At 35.1% G+C, this 21645-nt stretch overlaps 1 protein-coding gene across 1 annotated transcript; it reads left to right on the top strand.

Annotated features, from left to right (window-relative positions):
* The first annotated feature begins 1362 nt into the window (after positions 1–1362).
* Positions 1363–21393, top strand: DTHD1 (death domain containing 1). Its single transcript, XM_061993207.1, has 10 exons — positions 1363–1639; positions 5141–5984; positions 6504–6834; positions 7501–7680; positions 8469–8713; positions 10815–10979; positions 11592–11881; positions 13144–13388; positions 20452–20509; positions 21084–21393. Exons 1-10 carry the CDS (start codon positions 1363–1365, stop codon positions 21371–21373), a joined length of 2925 nt encoding a protein of 974 aa, XP_061849191.1. The 3' UTR covers positions 21374–21393.
* The last annotated feature ends 252 nt before the right edge of the window (positions 21394–21645 follow it).

Genomic DNA, 21645 nt, shown 5'->3' with positions numbered 1-21645 from the left:
ATTGTTTCTTGCAATGTTTAGGTGCAATTTTCATTGTGCTTTTATATCACAATTTCATTTAAAGCTGCATCAATTATTTTTATAATGGGCCAAATGGGAGGTTTAGTAGGAAAGCCAGTGTACAAATCATTTGTCTAGCATACTTCTTAAATTGTAAAATATTTTTGTGTACGGGATATTTCAGATTTAGCCCAGAAATGAACTCTGTTAATGAGGGTTTCAGGCCTGTCCTCCCCTAGCACAGCATGGTGTGAACTAGCATCAGTAAGATAATGTCACTGCTGTTCCATCATTTATTTTCATGACTGTCCCCACGACTCTTCCTGAACTTGCTGGGTGAAATGGAAATCATTACATTGTATTGAGGTATCATTGAGATATCAGTGGTCAAATTTCATCCACTGAAGGAATAGCACAGGACCCCTGTCAGACTCTGGCCCTACTTCCTCCCAGGTTGCCTCCGGGAGCATGAGTCTTGAGTCCCTGCAAAAGCAGTGCTGCATGCTTTCATGGGAGTACTCTTGAGGACAGTGTCTTGTTCCCATAAACCCCATATAGTCAATTATTGATGACATAGTTAAGGTTAGTGAGCTCATGTTTTTCTAGTAAGTTTGCTTCTCAGTTTCCAAAATGTCAAACACCACTTTGGTCATTAGTTATTTGCCTTTTCACTGTTACTGCTTTTTTGTTACATTTCTTCCCCTGCTAGATAAACATTTAAAAATTCTTTGAATGTTTATTGTTAATAAATATTTTTGCTATCCACAAAATTAGTTTTATAAATTCTTGTATTGCTGAAAGCTATGTAGAATTCAAATATATCCTCCAGACTGCATAGCAGCCTGGACATGTCCCAGCTATTTGATGTCTCTGAAAATGTCAGAAAATGGTGTCAAGTGACCTAAAGTATTCATATTGGTTTGTGGTGAAAACATTTTCTTGTTGTTGGTGACTATATAATTATGAATTCACAATTAAGCTTGATTTCATATGTACTGGTCATTTACAGCCACAAAAGTGAGAAATTGCTCAGAGCTCCTGAAAATTTAAGTCACTGATACATAACTGAGTTACATAACCTCTGTTAAAGGTGCATGGTGTACCCTGACTTCTCTTGGCAATTCTTGCCCATAGTTACAGGAGAGCCACTCCTTTCTGTCACCTAGTAACTTTTTAATAGTCAACATCAACTCAGAGTTTCTGAGCTAGAGTTTATTTGTCAGTGTATGTGGAACAAGGTACTTTAAAAAAAGGCTGCTTAGGCTCCAAACACAGTAAATTGTGTAGTAGTCTGAAACAAAGACAACACCTGTTGGAAGTTTTGAACAGGAAAAAATTGTAGTAGAATATTCTGAAGATAAAATGGAAATAGCTGAAGGTAAGATTACATCTATAGGCAAATCAGGCCAGCTCCTAGAAAAAATATGGCATCTAAACTTACTAGCAAGAAATGCGCTTCCAAAGAATGATTGGGATAATGAAGATATAATGGAGTATGTGCTTAGACTGATTTCTTTAACAAAAGAGCTGACCACAACTCTCGGTCAGCAACTGGAGAACATTAAGGAAAGTATTCAAGATACCTACCACTTGCTGAGTGCTCTCCAGGACAAACACAAGGAATTGACTACAAGACCAGGTAAGTATGGAGGGACTTACCTGTAAACAGACTGGCTATACAGGATGCTGATTTCTGCTATGTGATGATGCTTGGGTACCTTACTTTTCTTTCATTTATTAGAATTTGAGTACTTTATCATTCATTAGATCTCATTATTTCATGTTTCAACAGCTGTTTCACACTTTTTGTGTCTATTACATGAGATTCAATATGTGAGAAAGATTACAAATATATACAATGAATGTCAACTAAGAAGAACTGTTTCAAAGTGTTTTGTGTATTGTACTTTGATGAGTTTAACTTGACAAGAGACCAGATGTTCACTCAATCTTCAACCACCTATACTCTCTCCTCATCAGGACGGGGAGAAAAGGAGCTGGAAAAGTTCATGGATTGATATGGAGACAGCAAAATCACAACTTTCTATCACAGTCAAAATGAACTTGGCTGAAGAAAAAAAAAAAATTTCATTTATTGTCAACTGAAATAGATTCAGATAGCAAAAAAACAAAGGCAAAAATTTAAAACAATACTTTGTCCCAGTCCACTTTTTTTTCAGACTTACTTTCACTCCTTCATTCCCAAAACCTCTACCTCCTCCCTCTCCCCAGGCTCACAGGGGGATGCAAAATGGAGGTAGCAGCCAGTCTTTAACAGCTCCCCTCTTCCACTCTTTCCTTCTCACACTTTTCCATGCTCTACTCTGGGTTGTTCCTATGCCCCACAGTTCCTTGTAGGAAACCTAGGCCCTCCACAGGCTGCAATTCTTTCAGGGAATATCTACCTGCTCTGGATTAGGTCCTCCACAGGCTGCAGAGTAGATATCTGCTCCAGTCTGGTCTCTGCTCCACAACCAGAGCACCTTGCCCTCTTTCTTCTCCAGCCTTCTTGTTCCCAGGGCTGTGTTTCTCACACTTTTTCCCTCACTCCCCACTGTTCTCTGATGTTCTTGCTCTTTCATAAATATCTCTTTGCAGAGGCAGCACCAGCTTCATTGACAGGCTCTGCCCAGTCCAGGCCTGGATCTATCTGTTCTGGCATGGAGCAGCATCAGCCTGTCCTCACAGGGGCCACCCTGCAGCTTCTGATGCCAGAGTCTCACCAAGTAAACCTGAGATATATAGTTTACAGTCCTCTACAAGTAACAATATAACTAAAAGATGATCACAACATTTTATGCATTTCTAATAATGATGTGGATGTAATAACCACAGTATTAGAATTTATTCCTGAAAAAACGCAGGATTGTTTTGTCTCTTTCCCAAGAAACAACATCTTAAGAAACATTCATCAAGTTAGAAAACTAACATTTCTGCATTTAATAGTGATCTAACAGCATAATGCATAGATGGAGACAGATTACAGGAAGAAATCTTTAACTATTTCCACACATGAAAGTCTTTGTTCTACAGATTTATAAAGTGTCTGCAATAATAAAAGAACATTTTTATATAAAAAGGACCTGCTTCCAGGCTCCAAGGTCAAGCTAATATTGCGATGAAATTTTTTTTTCTCCCAGATTTCTAAGAATTCACGTTCATTCTCCTTCCAAAACACTACTTTTCCTCATCTGACACTTTCCTATAGAACAGTGAGCAAAATGGCTTGAAGACAATTGCATAAAAACTGCCACTATATTCTAAATCTGCGATATCAAGCATCAAACAGAAAGCAAAGTGTTAGAAAAGCAATGGTGGCCAGGGGTGGGGGAGTGAGCGTAACACAAAAGAAGGCTTATTTCAATGTTAATCTGGTAACAGAATGTAAAAGTGTCTTTTCATGCGGCACTGTTGGATAGTATAAAGTTACAAGGCCGTGTCTTTCTTGGCTTTGAGTACAGTAGTATTAGAAAACACACATTCACAGAGTAGGAAAATGACATTGTTGTGAGTGATCCTCTTATCTTCAAAATTGAATTTAGGGAAGTTTAAAGAGCTGTACACTTTGCTTTGAGTTTGTTTCGAGAATGCAAAATTCAGAAAGGAAACTATTTTTGGCAGTTTTGACAAAGCTTAAACCTCGTACGCAAGTGAAGCTGTGTTATTTCCAATACTTTTGTCTTATTTCTTGGCCCTGTTAAACTATTTAGAAGTTCTTCTTTCCTACTGTAAAAGTGCCCTTGGAAAAACAGCAGTACCTTAGAAGAAGCATAATTTCTTTGAACTACCAGAGGAAGAAAAATATTTTAAATGTGTTTACTGCTTTTTTCCTCCAAATTATAGTCAAAAGCCAATAACAAATCACTTGGCAGCTCAAGAAAGTATTGCATTTCAAGACTGAGTTCAACAAGAAAAGACTTTATTCTGAACTGTATACTTTGCAGGTTTATATTAATCAGATGCAGATAGAAATGAAAGTGAAGGGCCTATGTAGATCATATAGTGTCACATATTGTCCTGTGATGATGTTCTTACTCAATAAAATTGTTTTTGAAGTTGAAAACATTGAGATATTGATTTACCTCATATAACATTATTGAAAACAGTGAATGTAAGCAAGTGTTTTCCCCTATGACTTGTATCAGCCCATTCTATTGTCCTTTCCTTGTGTGTCTCTGTCTATCATAGGAGGAGAGGATACCATATTGTGTTTCATTCTGTACAATGTTCTTATTTGTATTGACTTTCACTGGATTTAATCTGCAAAACAAATCTTTCCAGGGTCTCATGCAAAAAACAGAGATAAGCAAGAAATTTTCCATGAGGTTTGCAATATACTTAACTAATGAGGGCACAGTAACAGTTATAGAAAATGACAGCATAAGGTGAGAGGAGAGATAAACTTAATACATCTGAAATCCTTGGGGACAAATATGAATTATTTAAAAGAAAAGGTGTAAGTTAACTTGAGGAATCATAAGGACCAATCAATCGTAAAATAAATATATTAAAGATAAAATCATACATAAACTGTACATAGTGATTATGTGCTCTTTGTCCATCCTTCACCAAATGTTTTTAGTTATATACAAGAACAGCCTCCACCATTCCTATGACTGGATGACTGGAAATCTGCTAAATTTCAGTATTTTATATGTGCTGGTGTTTTTGTTTTCTCCCTAGGAAAATTTCAAAGCTGCTAAGTATGTTTAATATTGAGTACAACAGCTTTGTTAGAGACCCATGCATTAGAAACTTGCAGGATTCAATTTTAAGAAACATGTGTAATCAATTTTTACTTTTAAAACTGGTTCCAAAACAATTTCACTATCATTTACCAATTCTATGCTTTAGATTGGTTGTCATTTAGAATTTGGCTAATGTGTGATCATTACAAAGGTGTTCATCAGAATTGCCATAGTAACATTTGGATAAATATACAGTTGAACTTGGACAAGTACGCATGTGTATTTGTGCATATTCAGTTGTTCAGAATTCAAATTGAATAGCAATAAATGCAAAAATATTAGATGGAATCCAGGAATTAAGTTTTGCTTCATATATTGAATGGCACTATGGAACTAGGTGGAATTCATGAAATATGCTTATAAACTTTTACATATTTGGCTTACTTCCACAGAAAAATTAAATTATTACCTATTTTTTGCCTTAGAGTGCAAAGGAATTATAGACTGTCTGGAAAAAGTGAAGGATTGTTTGATAAATACCGTCTCACACATTCAAGAGGCAGAAAATAAGCTTTATGTTGCTGGCTGCAGGCAAGATGATGATTCTCAGATCCAGACTGCTCAAAATGCTTCTAAAGAAACAGATGTGTGTTGTTCTGAAGGAAAAGCAATGAAATCTGTGCAAGCATCTTCTAGTCCCAGACAGCAATCTCAAAGAACTCCTTCCCCGATCAAGACGGAGAGTCAGAATGTTAGTCAAATCCAGTCAAGTGCAACTAAAACTGTCAAAAAAGACATCATTGCATCGTTAGTTGAGAACGTCTCTGCTCAAGAACAGGATGTTAACAGACAATCACCAGCAAAAAAGGAAGACAGTGAACACAGACTAAGGATCTCTGTTACAGAGAAAAAAGATTGCAATGGAAAAGAAAAAGACCATGAAGGTCGCTCTGTTACTGGAAACTCTCAAGAGCTGGCTTTTCAAGATGCTCTTACCAGCAGCGTGGAAGGCATTCTATCTGAGACATTGAAAGACATTTCTGACAGAACTGTCACAAATCTTTTTGAACAGGAAAAAAAGGCAACAATAAAAGAATCTTCAAAAGTGATAGAAAGTGAAGAACATAGATTGTCAGAGAAAATAGAAGACCGTAAAATGGAAACAAACAGTGAGATTTGTAGGAATGACCTAATTGGCTTTACATCTTTGTCACAAACATGTGTTCTTACTGCTCTGAATCCTGCTATGAATGATTCAGAAGAAATACAAAAATCTAGGCACTGGGTGAACAAAGAGTAAGCATGTATTCTTGTTTTTAGGAACATATGTACATAAATATTGCTTATTAGCACACACCTGTGGGCCTAGAAACTCAATATGCACATATTGAACAGCTGCTGTTCATGCCCATAATAGTAGCTTGTACCTTAAGCACGCACAGTGAAGATCTTCCATTTGGTCTAAAGTAAACTGTAATTTTCTATTTGATTGAATGTTTTTTTTAATGCCAGAGACTGAGTCACAGCCAGTAAAGTTAATAATTCACAAATTTTTGGAGATTAGTAGAAAAATGCTCAAATTAATCAGTTTTATAATAATTTGTAAGCTGTTCAGGAAGAATCTAGACATAAAAATTGTCATGATTTTTCTATCCATTCATAACCATATCACAGAATCACAGAATGGTACATTTTTATGAATAATTCGCTTCTGCTACAAAGTACCACATCATCATAGTAAAGTATTTCAGTAAAAATACAAGACACCACTCCCTCAAGATGCAAAGAATAATATGTTTTATTCTTTTTCTCTAGATGTCTAGTGGAAGAAAACTATAAGAATGAATGCAAAGTAGCTTGCTTTATTAAAGGCCCTGCAACTGCTGTAGAGAACCTGAAGTGTAGAATAGTCAATAATGCTAGTTCCTTGGTGGTGGATGATTCTGAGGAGCTGGTCAGCAATGTCATCAGTATTGAATGCTCTGATTATGAGAAAACAATCACCTTCCCTATCAACATTGCAATCCCATTTACTTCACGCTTCAGAGGAAATTATCGGGAGATTATGGTGAAGCTGACTGATGTGAACTTTCAATCAAACTACTTAACTCCTATTTCTTTGGAGAAATACCAAGGAAACCATAAGGTTGGTAACCTCTCATCTAAATATTGTAAAAACATTATTCTAGGTTCCTAGTAAAGTGTCTGTGGAGTCATAAAAGTAAAGTTTTCATGATTAAGCCATATTGCCCACTGTGTGGAGTTAAATTGAACTTTTCTTCCTACTTTCTCCAAAACTAATTCTGTTTATAACCTAGTATTTAACAAGATACTTTTTTTTCCACTTGTAATGTTAAGGTAAGTGCTTGATCACATAACGATTGAGTAATAGATCATGATTTCTGTAAATAAGTGTAATACATTGCATTATTTGATTAAAGTAAAAATATAAGGGGAATTATTTTGCATTCAGACCACAGAGAGGCAACACAACTCTGCATGTATGAGCCCAAACTGCATCTGAAAGGCAGACAGGATTGGTTTTGTTATTTTTCAATGCAGAAGAATCACTGAGAAAGATTCAGCACCTAGTTTATGAATTTATTTCATTTCACCCCAATCATACTCTGGAATATTAATGACATCACATCATGACTAGAAATCACTAGATAACTGGGCATTCAAGTGGAAAGAATATTAATGTTTCTTTCACACTTTGCTCTATAAATAACGCCTGCTCAAAATGCTAATCTGCAGAAAAACAGTTTCCTTTCCCTCCAATGTACTCTAACCCTGCATTCTTGTTATGCAGGAAGCGTTTGTGGAAGTGAAAATATATCAGCTGGGTGTTTTTTCCGTGTTGTCATGCTTAAAGAAAGAAACATTTACTGTTCCAAAAGTAGGACTCTCACAAAAGCTTAATATGGATTCTAGAATCTCTTTCTGTTACCGTCCAGAAACATTCGGTTCTCCAGCACCCATGGAGATAAAGGTGAGCCTGAAATATACAGTACTTCATAAAACTGTTATTACTTCGTAAGCAAGGATGCCAATAACGTTAAAGGGCAACGTGTTCCATTACTAGAAATTTATGAAAAGTAGTTGCGGCTCCACATCCTGTGTACACAGCAAAATGTTTCCTGACAACTTTCTTAGAACCACATAATATCATCAGTAGTCAACAATATCTCTAGCTAAAAGGAAGACTATTTTCCTTTGATATCCTTCAGAAAATAAAGGTTTTTCAGTGACACAAACGTCATCTCCAAACTTCAAATGCTTGTCTCAGTGTTTTTCACCTGATCCTCACCATTTGTACCAGACAGTGCCACAGTGAGTTTTGTCACCTCTTAGTCTTAGGCTGAGAATCTCAAAATTTGCTTCAGTTCTAATATGTTTTATCCTTCCCCAAAAAACACATTGATTCTGAGATACAGAGAAGCTAAAACTAACTGTGAAAAAAATACAAATTTGAAAAATCTTAGTAAATGATCAAAATCTGAGGGATTTCGGGAGTTTCAAAATTTGAACTTAAAGCAGGAACAATATAATCACAATATTTTAGTCAGTAAAGGTTCAATTTTTTTATAACTGTCAAGCACTTTGTTGTGCATTGCTGAAATGTCGATAGGGTTGCTCCTGTGTTGTAGAGAGAAGTCTAAAGCTTCTGTGATAGTCTGATCCAAATTAAAAAAGTAAATCACTTTTTGAAAAAAATGGACATGTAAGAAAACGTTTATTCATTTAGAAATTAATTGTGTCATTTCTTTCCATATTTAGATTCAGCCAGTTGAAACATCATTGGTTTCAATATTGAAAGCAAGACACGATATGTACCATGCAGTGGTATCTACTAGTGCATTGGTTTACGTACAGCATCCTTCAGCACAGCCATTTAACAGCTCAGTCACTATTACACTACCCTGTCCTCCAAGCCCAGAGAAAAAAAGGCAAGGAGATGAAACAGAACATGCAAGAGCCATTAGTGCTACAGTAAAGAGGGTTGCTACAGCATACCATACTCGGTAAGAATGACTTCACTACAAATTCAGCATTTTCATAACATCACAACAAATCTATTTTAACAGTTGCTGATAATATTGTTTTTATATTGAAGATATGTTAGTTTCTTTATACAGTCTGCTATACTTAGAAACATTATTAGAAACCCTAGAGCAAATCTCCACAATTCTCATGCTACAGCTTCACTGGGAAAATTGATATAGCATTTGATGTATAATCTTTCAATATGCTAGTCATTCTATTTCTAGCAGGAATCAGAATGAAAAAAGTGTGGGTTTTTTTCAGCAATAAATCTTCAGCCATTTTCATGAAACCCAAACACTGAACATACAGAACAACCACATCTCAAAGCTACTGTAATCGTTGCTTTACCAGTTGGTGATTTGGCTGCCCTGGCCTTTGAATTTTCTGATCTCTACTTCTACTCATTGCAATGGCTACTTGAGTCAAAAGTAACAACATAACGCTTTGGAGTAGGTCAGTTCTGTCCCAACACTCTGGATAGAGGCCCAGATTTTTCTAAATCAGTTGCTAGAAAGCTTCTAAAATGTAGACCTTTTGGAATGTCCTTTAAAAGCATTAAAACATGGGCAGTTCTAAAAAAAATCTCTAAATTTCAGTTGTTAACTGTCAATTCAATAACATCTATCCATCTTGCAAATGAGCGTATGGACAAAACTTTTTGATGGAAGAAAAGGCCAAAGCTGACCTCATCTGTTTTAACAGGTAGAAAAATAAACGGTGTTTTCACCATCTCACGCAAGAATAAAATCAATATGAATTTACCATTTGATTGTTTTTCCTTCAGTTTTGCTACCATGGGAACCTCCAGGTTCAGAAAATTTACTGAGATTTCTTGGTAGGGAATAGCCTGGAACAAGAGTCAGCTTTGAAGTAGTTTAGGAAATTAAAGAGTTAGTTTAATCCTACCATACTAAACATTGCTTTTTTCAACATTCATCTACGTGATAAGATTATTATTATTTTGAAAATAAGCAAGGTACAGATGGAGAAGACAGTGTTTTAGTTTTCCGTTCTGAAAAACTTCTCAGATCATGCTTTAAAGAGCTCTGCACTTGCAGTGATGTCTCTGATTAGACAACCACTATTATCACAAACTTCAGATTTAGGAAGGGTGCCAATGTAAGTTTATAGGATATTCAAGTTTCATTTCCTGTACCAGAAGCATTTCATTGTTTGTCAGTACCCTTGTGGCAACTGTCTGTTCTTAATACCAGTCTACATGGCACTTTAGATTCTCAGCCAAAGCACATCCATGAAAAGACCATGGCTTGATTGCTTATTTCTATACAAATTCATTAGAAAATGATGCAAATATTCTCCTGTATTTGTACATAGGCTGAGGCTGTGTGCTTGAGAAATGCTTAGGCTGTCCTATGTGGAGTATTTTGTTTTTCCAACTGTAGGGTGTGCATTTGAGGTGAATGGTCACAGAATCACATAGAATCAAATAGAATGGTTTATTCAATACAGTTTTAAAAAATCTATAAGGGGAGGTGTGTGAGAGACTTATGGTCTTCTGTAAAAAAACCCTCCTGTTTAATTCATCAGAATAAATTAGTCAGAGCGTGTTATGTAACGCTTGCTTCTGAATATATCAAACTAATCACTTGATTTGAAGCTGCTTCGATTTTCTCTGTTGAAAGAGATAATGGATGAAAGATCTGTCTTCTGTTCTAAAATCCTTCATGGTTATTGATTAATATTTGCTTCTGAAAGAAAAGGTGGGTTGGTTGGGTTTTTTTCAGATACTTGCTTCTAGATAATCTAAATACTGATGAATGACTCAAAACATATAAATCCATAATAATTATGAAAATAATAATTATTATATCAAATGATAGATTAAACTGCATTCATTTAGATAAAAACATTTGCTTTTCCACAGTTTTTCCTCTTCCTGGAGTATAGTTTCAGATGTAGATTTTCAGCAAGGTGGAAAAAATCTCCTTGTGGTCATCAATGAATGTAGAAGGTCATCAATGAATGCAGAAGGGAAAGCAGAGCTACAAATAGAGGCTTACTCTTTCTGCATGATCTATTTTTCATTATATTTTTCCCTATAATTTCTCGGCTTTCCAGGTCTGTGAGTGCTTCTGTGAGGAAAAATGGTGAGAATCCCCAGGATACTTTAAAATTATTAGGTCATAGAAACCAAGAAGAGGGCTGGAAGGTGTTTGATGATGTTATTATCCAGAATGGAAGGAATGGGCTTGTATCATTTGAACTAAATGAGCATTTAGAAAGGTAATATATGAATAATTCAATAAATATTTACTAAAATATTAATTTCAAGTATAAAGATCAATGGAAATTAGTAGAGTTAAGAAATCATCCACTATTACTTATTAACTTGACAGCATCTCTTTCTCCCATTTTCTGTCAAAAGAATCACTTGGATTTGTTATTTATAATTACAGAAAATATAAATTTGTTTAAATATTTTTTCATCTATAAGCTGTATACAATGTAATGCATACAAAAATTGAAACAGGAAATGCAGACGTTAATCTTAATTTGAAAATGTGATTTAGGTCTCTAACTACAAAACCATAATAGTTTTTGCATTTCTTATTGGGAAGTATTCTCTTACTTTCATCCAAAATTCGTATGTATTTGAATTCATAGATATAGAGTCAATACACTACAAAAGCAGGCAAATTTCCACCCTTTCATGTGCTGGAAAAAAAGAATGAAATGGAAATAACAAAAGGTTCGTTGGAGACTAAGCTCTGTATTATTTTGCACAATAAATTATTAGTAGTTGATAAAATGACTTAAGTTGGAGCCATTTATTTTCTTGCCTTTTTTGTTTGTTTTGTTTTTTGGTTTTGTTTTGTTTTGTTTTTTTTAATACAGCTTTGTGGTCATTCGCCTTTCATTCCTCTTGGAAAACACGTATCTTCTCCTCTTTGCTCAGGCTCTGGAAGAAGCTCTTGGTAGCACAATGGCTAATGTGGTACTGTATCGAAAAAGAGAAAATCCATGTGAAATAGTAGTTTTGCTATCTGCATCCAAAGAATTGCCCTGCGAACTTCAAAATCTCCATGAGGAAGGCTACTTTGGTCCCCCAGAACCTACACAGCAGTTTCCATTAAGAGAAGGAGAGCAGATTCATTTCAGTTTTAGAGGCAATATTTTTGCTTCAGGTAAGGTAATTCATGCATCTGGATCAAAGTTATCAGTCACCTAAACAATTTAGAAATACCATATGTGCACATTAGTAGATTGTCATTAGTCACAGCACATTTAGCTATATGTTATGTTTGTTGTAAAGGATAGGCATGTGGAACTACTTGGAAAATTACTCCAACTGAACTATAAAATGTACTAATTGAACAAGACCCTGAGCAACCTGCTCTAGGTGACTGCTTTGAGCAAGAGAGGTCGGACAAGGTGATCGCCAGAGATCTCTTCCAACCTCGGCAATTCTTTGAAATCTAGTCCCTCAGAAACAGTGGTATTTTATCTTTTATTTAAAAAATGCAAGATCACACCAATGGCTTTTTAAAATAAAAAACATTTGTTGGGAATTAAACAGATTCCAAACAAGAAGAAAGAGTATGCTACTTTATCTGTGTAAATCTAGGACAAAATGTTGCTTTTTGTGAGTTGCACTATGAATTGATGAGAATTTTTAGCTGTTTCCTGTAGCAGCCTTCAAAATTCCATGCAGTGGCTGCTGCCATTTAGAGATTTGCTTAAAGGGAAAAGAGATAGGAAGCCTCAGAGAAAGTTTTCACCCTTAATTGTGTATAGTCTCTTCTGTCAGTTTTGGCAGGAATATATAAATATGTATTTGACCCTCTGAACATTCTATACACAAACTCTCCCTTTGAAACCTCCATTTACTCTAAAAAAAACCCATTATTCTTCAAAAAGAGAAATCTCCAGACCCCAAGGAATACCTGCTTATATATGCAAAGTGCAGTGTATGTAGATGTATCAATCAAAATGGAATTACAAATCCTAAAAATGCACCTACCTTTCTTCTTCCATTTCTCTTTTGTTGTTGCAAATAGATAGGATATCCATCCTATGTAAACAGAAAGCATAAACTTTTAATTCCATTCAGAACACAATTTTATTTTGGTTCTCTTTGTGTTTTGTACTTTATCCCTTTCTGTGTTCCTTACTGTTTTAAATTGTAGCACAGCTTTCACCACTTTCTCCTTATGTCAACAATTCAGGGGTTAAGACAGCTATGAAGACATTTCAACTACTCAAGCAGGCTGGCAGGAATATTTGAATCTCAGATGTTCAATATAAAGTAATAAGAATGGTAAAGAAGAATCAAATGTTATATGATTATCTCTATCTGACTCAGTCTAATGAATTATTTTGGCTGCCATCCTTCCAAACACAGTGCAAAGAAATTTTTTTATTTTTTTTTTTTTTATGTGGACTGCAGAGAATGGAAAAGATTTTGGAAAAGCCTACAGGCTGATTTTTCATTCACAAAGAAAACCCCGTCTGGAACTCCAAATTAAAGAAGTGGATGAATTTGGTAACCACAGTTCACCTCATTACAAAGGAACAGTTGTGTTTTACAAAGTTACCAGAGATATGATAACCAAGAAATGGGATCAACCTTTGCCATATAGGGAATATCAACACGAGTCTCCGCTGTGTAAATTAGCACTAACGTTACCAAAGGTGAGTTTCTCACTTGATAGAGTTTTTTCCCTTTTTCCTTTAGCACATATTTATTAGGCAAAAGGATCTTAATATGATCTTTCCTCTCTCCAAATGCTATGGTTCTGAGAAATTCTTTCTTAAGTTTCAGTTATATACTTCTTGCATCCTATCTTTGCAGAATTGCAAATTGTAGGAGAACTAAGTGGTTCACCTAGCCTATCTTTCTCTACCACACAATTGTCCTATTATACCTCATAAGCCTCTGCAATATACCCATGTGAGTAATTATGTCTTGTGAAACCAGCAATGTTCCCTCATGGCCAGGAAGGCCAATGGCATTCTGGGATGCATCAAGAAGAGTATGGCCAGCAGGTCGAGGGAGGTTCTGCTCCTCCTGTACTCTGCCCTGGTGAGGCCTCATCTAGAATACTGTGCCCAGTTCTGGGCTTCCCAGCTCAAGAGGGACAGAGAACTTCTGGAGAGTGTCCAGCACAAGGCCACCAAAGGCTGCAGGATCTGGGACTGTTCAGCCTGGAGGAGACTGAGAGGGGATCTCATTAATACTTAAAAGTATTTAAAGAGTGTGTGTCAGGAGGATGAGGCAACACTTTTTTCTGTAGTGTCCAGGTATAGGACAAGGAGTAATGGACAAAAGCTGAAACACAAAAAGTTCCATTTAAGTTCCTATGTGACCTGATCTAGATGAACCTGCTTCTTCAGGAAAGCTGGACTAGATCTCTAAAGCTCCTTTCCAACCCCTACCATTCTATGATTCTGTGATTCTATGGTTAAGGAAAAATTTCTTTACTGTAAGCATGATGAAGCACAGGCTGCCCAGGAAGGATGTGGAGTCTCCTTCTCTGAAGGTTTTCAAAACCCGCCTGGACACATTCCTATGTGACCTGATCTAACTGGACCTGCTTGAGAAGGGCAAGGTGGACTAGATGGTCTCTAGAGGTCCCTTCCAATCCCTACTATACTGTGATTCTGTGAAAGCTATAGCTACATGAATTAATCTTTAATATTCCTGAAATGAAACCTCATTGTAATCTTTTCAAAGAGACAACAGCACCCTATACTGCACTAAAATCTGCTGCTATATTACTGCTAGCAATTTTGCATACATTTTAATATCAAAATATGTACAGTAACACTTGGTTTAAATCTGTGGTGACAAGCAGTAGCATCTCTCTTTTTAAAATTAATTGATTTCACTCTTAAACTATCACCTACAAATACATTTTTTGTTTCACAAGCATAACTCTTGATTTCTCTCTCATTTCCATTCTCCCAAGTAAAAATTAAAAAGTTAACTGCATAAGATTTTAAAAGGAAAGAACTTTTAATAACAAAAATCCATGTAATGTTAGTTTTCTTTTGAGAATCACTCGCTTTCAAGGTCTTTTCTTTTCCATGGGGCTAGCATTCCATTGGCAGTATTCACAGACAGGGAATAAGAACTCTCAATGCCCAGTGGAATGATTAAGAAAAAAAAAAAAATTAAAAAAGTCAGTTCCACACCCTAGGCACCAATGTTTTCTTCCATATACCTGCCTGGTTTTCATCCCATTGTTCAGCTTTTTTTAATCTTACTGTGTAATAAGAACAAGATTTAAAGGATTGAACTGCATTTGTATTGAACCACTAAGGTTATTATCAAGTGTCTTAGATTGTGGTTGGCATATATGATCTACTGCCATACATACTAGTCCTTAAATGTTCTAGTCTTACTTTCAAATACAAGTATTTCTGACTACTACTTTTCTTTTACTAAATGTAAGGCTGTGCATACTTTTTCCCAGTGCACCTGAGATCTTGAAGTCTGGTCGGTCTGGTTAAATGTGTGACAATGTATAATACATGTGTGCTTACCTTTGCACCCAGGCAGCCTACTCATCTAAATGAAAATAAATGGAGGGATTGTATGACATGATCATTGGTAAACTGGAAATTAGAAATGAGAAATGAAGACAAATCTCAAAAATGGTGATAGCCTTTGGTAATGTTTTCTCTACATCTATTTTTGTGACTAGTGGCACTACTTTCAAGTGAACTAGTTCAAGCACAACAAACCCAAGTTTGATGCACAAAAAGGCTAACTAGAGAAATAAAATTATTATATCACTTCAGAAAACCAGGATTACAATATCTTGAAAATTATTTTGATTCTGGTAAACACATTTTAAGAGGTGCATTTCAAAGGAGTCAGAATCTTCATAAGATAAAAATATTAGGTGAAAAAAGCAATCAAAATGCTTGAAAACATCTGCATATTGATAACTTTTTCACAATATGATTTATATTTTCTATCTTACACAGAACAAAAAAAGATCTATACCATGAAGAGCAACACCTAAATAACATCTTCCCTTATATTGCAAGTCATCTGAATACACTAAATGTTCTACTTTGCTATAGCTGGTGAAACCTCCTATTTTTTGATCTATCTTTCATACATCCTGTGTAATAATTTTAAATTTATAATGTCTAAAGTCAGTTCTTAACAGAGAATAAATACTTGTTAATAATTTTCCCAGTTCAGTTATCCTCTTTTTGAAGAATTATAAAACATCACTGAAGCTGATTCTTTTACTTTAGTGAAAAATCAATAAATTAAATTCAACATACCTTACAGACTCTACGTAAATACACATGGCAAATGGAACTTCACCTACACCACTATATAGTGATATCTAACATTCATTAACACAAAGTTATCATGTTGCTCCTTTATCTGCTCTTCATACCTTCTTCCAGATAAGTATATCTTGAATTCCATACTGAAAAAAGTCACAGAAATTTTCAGGGAAAATTTTTGTTTGTTTGCTGAAAGATAGGGAAAAAAGGAATAGGAGAAAGAAGTTGGTTTTCTGAAGGGAATACGATTACTAGAAAATTCCCACACAGATCCATTCATCAGAAACTTTTGGATAATTAAGTGAAAATCCTGATGACAGTACAAAATATTCAGAGTAATAAAACTGTGAAGAATCACAAAATATTATAATACTGAGTGACTAGAAAATAAATTAGCAAATTAGGTGTCAAATGTTCTGTTGTGGTGGAAGTATATATCAAATTTTACACTGAGTTGAAATTATCTATTAACACTCAAAAAAAAAAAAAAACCACAATAAAACTTTGGTCATATTTATATCTGAAAATTTAGAATAATCAACAAATAAAAAGCAAGCCAAATGTTCTGAATTATTAAAGAACAAAATTGAATACAGGATTATGTTACGTATCTATGGGGGATCCATGTCATGATTGCACTTTTGCAGCTCTTATCACAGAACTCCGAGGATTTGGAGAAAGAGGAAAGAAAGAGATGATCAGAAATATGGGGTTGTTCTGGGCAGTTCTAGACAATACATTGATAACAACAGTTCAGGCAGTTTTGGCAAAAGTTGAAATGTTGTATACCCTTATAAGTATTATGGGGGAACTGAAAAAGTAATTATTATATCCCCTTCATGGGATAGAACAATGATATTTGTAAGTTGCAAATGTAAATGTAATAAAGAACATTTATATACAAAAATAGTACAAAATTGGACTCATATTCACAGGAGTTTTGCAGCAGTTCAAAATGAGTTTGAGCTTGAAAAGGAATTGAGTAGAAGAGAGACAGAACCATATATTAAACATCACGATCCAGATGAAGTTAACTGCCAGAGCAATGAAAAGGAAATTCTAATTACTTAACTGTATCTTATTATGTGATCTAAAACTATTAACAATGTTGACAGATGAAAGTACTGTCACTAAAAGTGAAAATAAGAACTTTTATCCTGTTTTTGCCATCCATGATCTGATCAACATATTTGAATCAGATATATCTTTGCATTTAGATGGGCTTTCTAATGAATAAATGTAGAAGGAAATAGTTAAAATTGAGTGAGAAAACACAGTGAGGGAGAAATTTAATGCACTAATTATACAAACAACTACACCAGCCATCTGTCAAATGCAACTGCTATTTACTATTTCATTAAAATGCAAGTCATACAATAAGAATCAAGGCTGGCACTGTCCATAGTTAGTCACATGTTGATACTATCAATACATAACCAAAGGGTTAAAACCTATATGACCTAGAACTATATGACCATATCCATTTGCATAGACATTCAAGCAATGATCCTTCACTTTTGCTAGCTTCTATCGTATGTGTGCTATTGCTATACAATCCAGCCAATTAAGCTGCCACAAAGCTCACAAGCACATCAAAATACAATGCTCAATGTTTATATCTGACCTATTGATAATGCTGGGTTTATAGTATTGTTCACACAGCTGCTTACATAATTCTGATTGTCACAGTAAGGCTCTCATGTCCAGTATGCCTGGGGACCCTTAAAATCTCCAGAACAGTAGTAAATACAGGGCAAGAATAGCAGAGACTATTTACATTTCTATTACTTTGCTGAGTTAATAGATATCTTAAGTTTAGTTTAACCATCTTAACAGATTACTTTTTATGCACATGAGATCACAAAACACTTGGTGTTACCAGTAACAATGGAATTATTCTCAGTAAATGAAATGAAGTTTTGGCTTTTGGGTTTTTTTGTTGCTGTTGTTTTTTGTTGGTTTTCTTTTTTTTTCCCCAGATGATAATGTTGGAACCATCCAAAATTACTTATTTTGATGGAATGTGTTCAAGGCAACTGTTCTGATTGCATTTTCAGACATTTCTATAAAATTCTCACCTAAATTTTACTTGAATTGTGGAGACAAGAATGTAACTGTAGAGATTATAAGCCATTTTTATGTATATGTGCCCACATTATCCACTTTTATTATATTTCTGACAGTGATCAAAACATTGGGGTTTTTTGCTTTGTATGCAAACATTAACATGAGTTTTTAGTTTAAATGTGCCACACATATACAGAAGTAAGCTGCTTTTCAATTCCTATTTATGGAGCTTTCATTTTCTCAACATTAGAAAACATCAGTTAGTCAAATCAGTTATTTTCAACACATTACATACAGTGAATGCTGTTCTGATGTCAAGTATATGTATACATATCAGTAATAATTCTACTGATTTCAGAGCAGTTTTATTTATGTGAAACTGGGCTAGAGTTCAAAAGGTTAATTTTCTCCTTTTCTGTCTGTCCTGTTTGATATGCTGCTAGAGTCTGGTCATGTCTGAGAGGTCCATTTGACAGAGCACTTCAGTATTACTGGCTGAAATCAGAATGCTTTGCAAGAGATTGTTGTAATACATACAAGCATTATAAAATTACTATTCTGCCTTAGTTTTATGTCTAATAACTCTCTAACAGCAAAATAGCATGTGATCCTCTGCTTCAGAAAGGCAGTTGCTTAGCTAATTAAAAGGCATTCCAGACTTGAAAACTGCTTTGACTGCTAAGAGTATTTTACTTACGCTGTCAGACAGAACAGTGGGACCACATGCCAGTGCAGCTGAACCATGAGTGAATTTAGCGCTTCAGCACAGTTATTTAATCTTTAAAGGCATATTCAATGTTTTAGATCTAATGCATATTATATACAGTATTTCTAGAGAATACTCACTTTCAATTCTTATAATTTTTACTATTATTTTGACATTAAGCAGCATAAAATGTTTCAGATTAAAGTCAGTGCATGGGTAATTGAGTTCATCTACAATAACTTTGAAGATCTCATACAGACCTTTGAGGTGCTAAATTCTCATTAATGGATGAAAATAAGTTTAAATATAAATGCATAATTAAACGAAGCAAAATAAAGTGGAGTCTTGGAAGAAAAATTATGCCCCCTTCTGGAAGAGCTTTAGATTCCCTTTATTTTGAGAGAGCATATTATTATTATATTATTATTAGGAATATTATGCTAGCTCACATCCAGTGACAGAATTACTGTAGAAGCATGCAAGATGTGGAAGAATCATATCTCAAGATGAGTACAGCACAGGATGGTTTGTCACTTCCAAGCAGTGCATATTGTCTGTATCCTGTTCACACTAAAACTCCCTGCCAAGATGACAGAGTATAGGCCTGATAAAAAGTTATTTAATTCATAGGTGAATAAGTAACAGTTATGCTTATATTGACCTTTTAGATGTGCAGCTGAGTACATATGAAACATTCCAAGTATTGTACAATATATAAAGTCTGCATTATAAAAGTCTTTTAAGACAAAGCTCAGCAAGGCTCTGGATCAGTATGACCAGTAGCAAAAAGAGATAAATTTATCCAGTCAGAGTTTGACACTCCTAATTCACAAACGGAAAACAGAAGCCCGGGCAATAAATCTGGAGCTATTCTCACAGGGAAAGCTGTGCATAGATAGCCAGGTAATACAACTGCATGTGTGTGATAAAAGTAACATAGGCACTAAAAGTGTCCAGTTACAGCATTTAACAAAAAGAAAAAAAAAAAAAAAAAGCCGAACTTCATCTGATATAAATTAATCTCTCTGTGTGCTCAGTGCTTATTTAAATAATTTCTTGTTCTATATGGAGTAGGAAACAAGAGTAAAGCCCACAAGACTTTCCTCTTTCTCAATTATAGGGAAAAAGACCAAAGTATTTATTTCTTTGTCTCCAGTGTTCAGAGAAGAAAAAGAAAAAACACTTCTTTCTAACGGAACTTGGTTTTGAATTCTGATGACTAACTACAACGACAAACATAGATTGACTTCTAGCCCTAACAACAGCTGCTGTGTACCTAGAAACTTGTTTTCCCTGAAACAGCATGATATGCACATCATTGTAATAAGGACAGAGACAGCAAAGTAAAACTATTGCAGTATTCAAAATTAGAATCCTCTTCCTGTAGAAGGTTGCATAGAGATTTTCTGTACGCCCAGTTTCCATATACCAGTCATGGCATAATAAGGTGCAATAAACCTCCTTTTGGCATAAACAGACTTAGTTTCATTATTTTGACAGCTGTAAAGATTTATGCTTACAGATGTTGTTAACTTGTTTTTCAATAATGACACAAATCCTCTAAATAAGTAGAACCACTCTTCAATTCTAATTTACAGCAATCCACTCCTATATCCCATGCCTCATCCCTTATTTAGTCATTTCTCTTTCCTGACACATTTTCTTTGATAGCATGAAAAGTTGACCAACCGTCCACGAAGCACAAAACCAATTTCTTCTGATTCATCAGGTAAGGACACATACATAATCTATTAATATCAATATAAATCATAGTTATATTTGTTATATACCTTCTTTTAAAAATGCTAAGATTTGCTTCAGCTTAAACTGACATATTAAAATGGCATATTCAGGAGGCAAAGTAGTTAATATGTTACAAGACAGCCAAAGAAAAAAAACCCATCTGTTTACCAGGAGATGCAAAGGTCTTGTAAGATAATGATGCTGATGTGCTTAAACAGCATATAATTTTCTGTATAAGGAGATTCAATTCTAGGACAACTGACATATCAGATATAGGAAATGCCCAAGCTTTTTTACTTCATTGCTACACTTCCCAATGCAGTTTCAAAAGTTATAGATTATTGCTAATCCTCTCTTGACTAAATTCACTTCAAATATATGTGCAGTTACTGAAAATTGGATTAGAAATAGGAAGTGCTGATGTTTCCATCAAAGTGAAAACCAAATCATTTTTAGCTGGGGAGCTGACCCACTGAGCCTCCAGCTTTAGAAAGTTTTTCAAAATAAGATTGACATAGTAGAAGAATAATGTTCTTAATCTGCTAATTTTTGCCCTTCAGAGGCCCTATGGGACAACTTGCTATATTGGCTTGCAGAAGAGCTTGCAGAAGATAATACATCATTGCTCACTTTGTGCTTACCTGTTCGGCGAAGCGTGCTTCAGCTTGTTAGGCTGAAGTGCCCTGATAATTTAACACACCAGATCTATGAGCTGCTTTGCTGCTGGAAAAAGACTCTTCCAAGGTCGGCTGATAAACAGCAACTCCTGTCTCGCTATTTGCGGAAGAGTGGCAGAAGTGATCTTTCAGAAGAACTTCTTTTTAAATGGCAAAATAAAGTGTTCACATGACAGAATTTCTAGCAACTAACAGCCCGATTTCTCTTTCTTGTTGAAAGGTGTGAATATTTCTGTGATGTCTTTGAATTAACAAGTGACAGGAACACCAGTTAGGGATCAGCCTCCCTAACTACTTCACAACCTCTTTACTAAAGTGAAGTATAATAGCAATGCCCTTGCTTGCTAAAAGTGAACATTATTTCTGTGGAAAAGTAAGATGTTGAAAACATAGGTATGAAGAATTATAGACTAGACTACGTAGGTTTCTAAGGACTTTGATTGTT

The sequence above is a fragment of the Colius striatus genome, chromosome 3 (assembly GCF_028858725.1).
Source record: "Colius striatus isolate bColStr4 chromosome 3, bColStr4.1.hap1, whole genome shotgun sequence".
NCBI lineage: Eukaryota > Metazoa > Chordata > Aves > Coliiformes > Coliidae > Colius > Colius striatus.
This window is presented reverse-complemented; position numbering and strand designations above follow the sequence as displayed.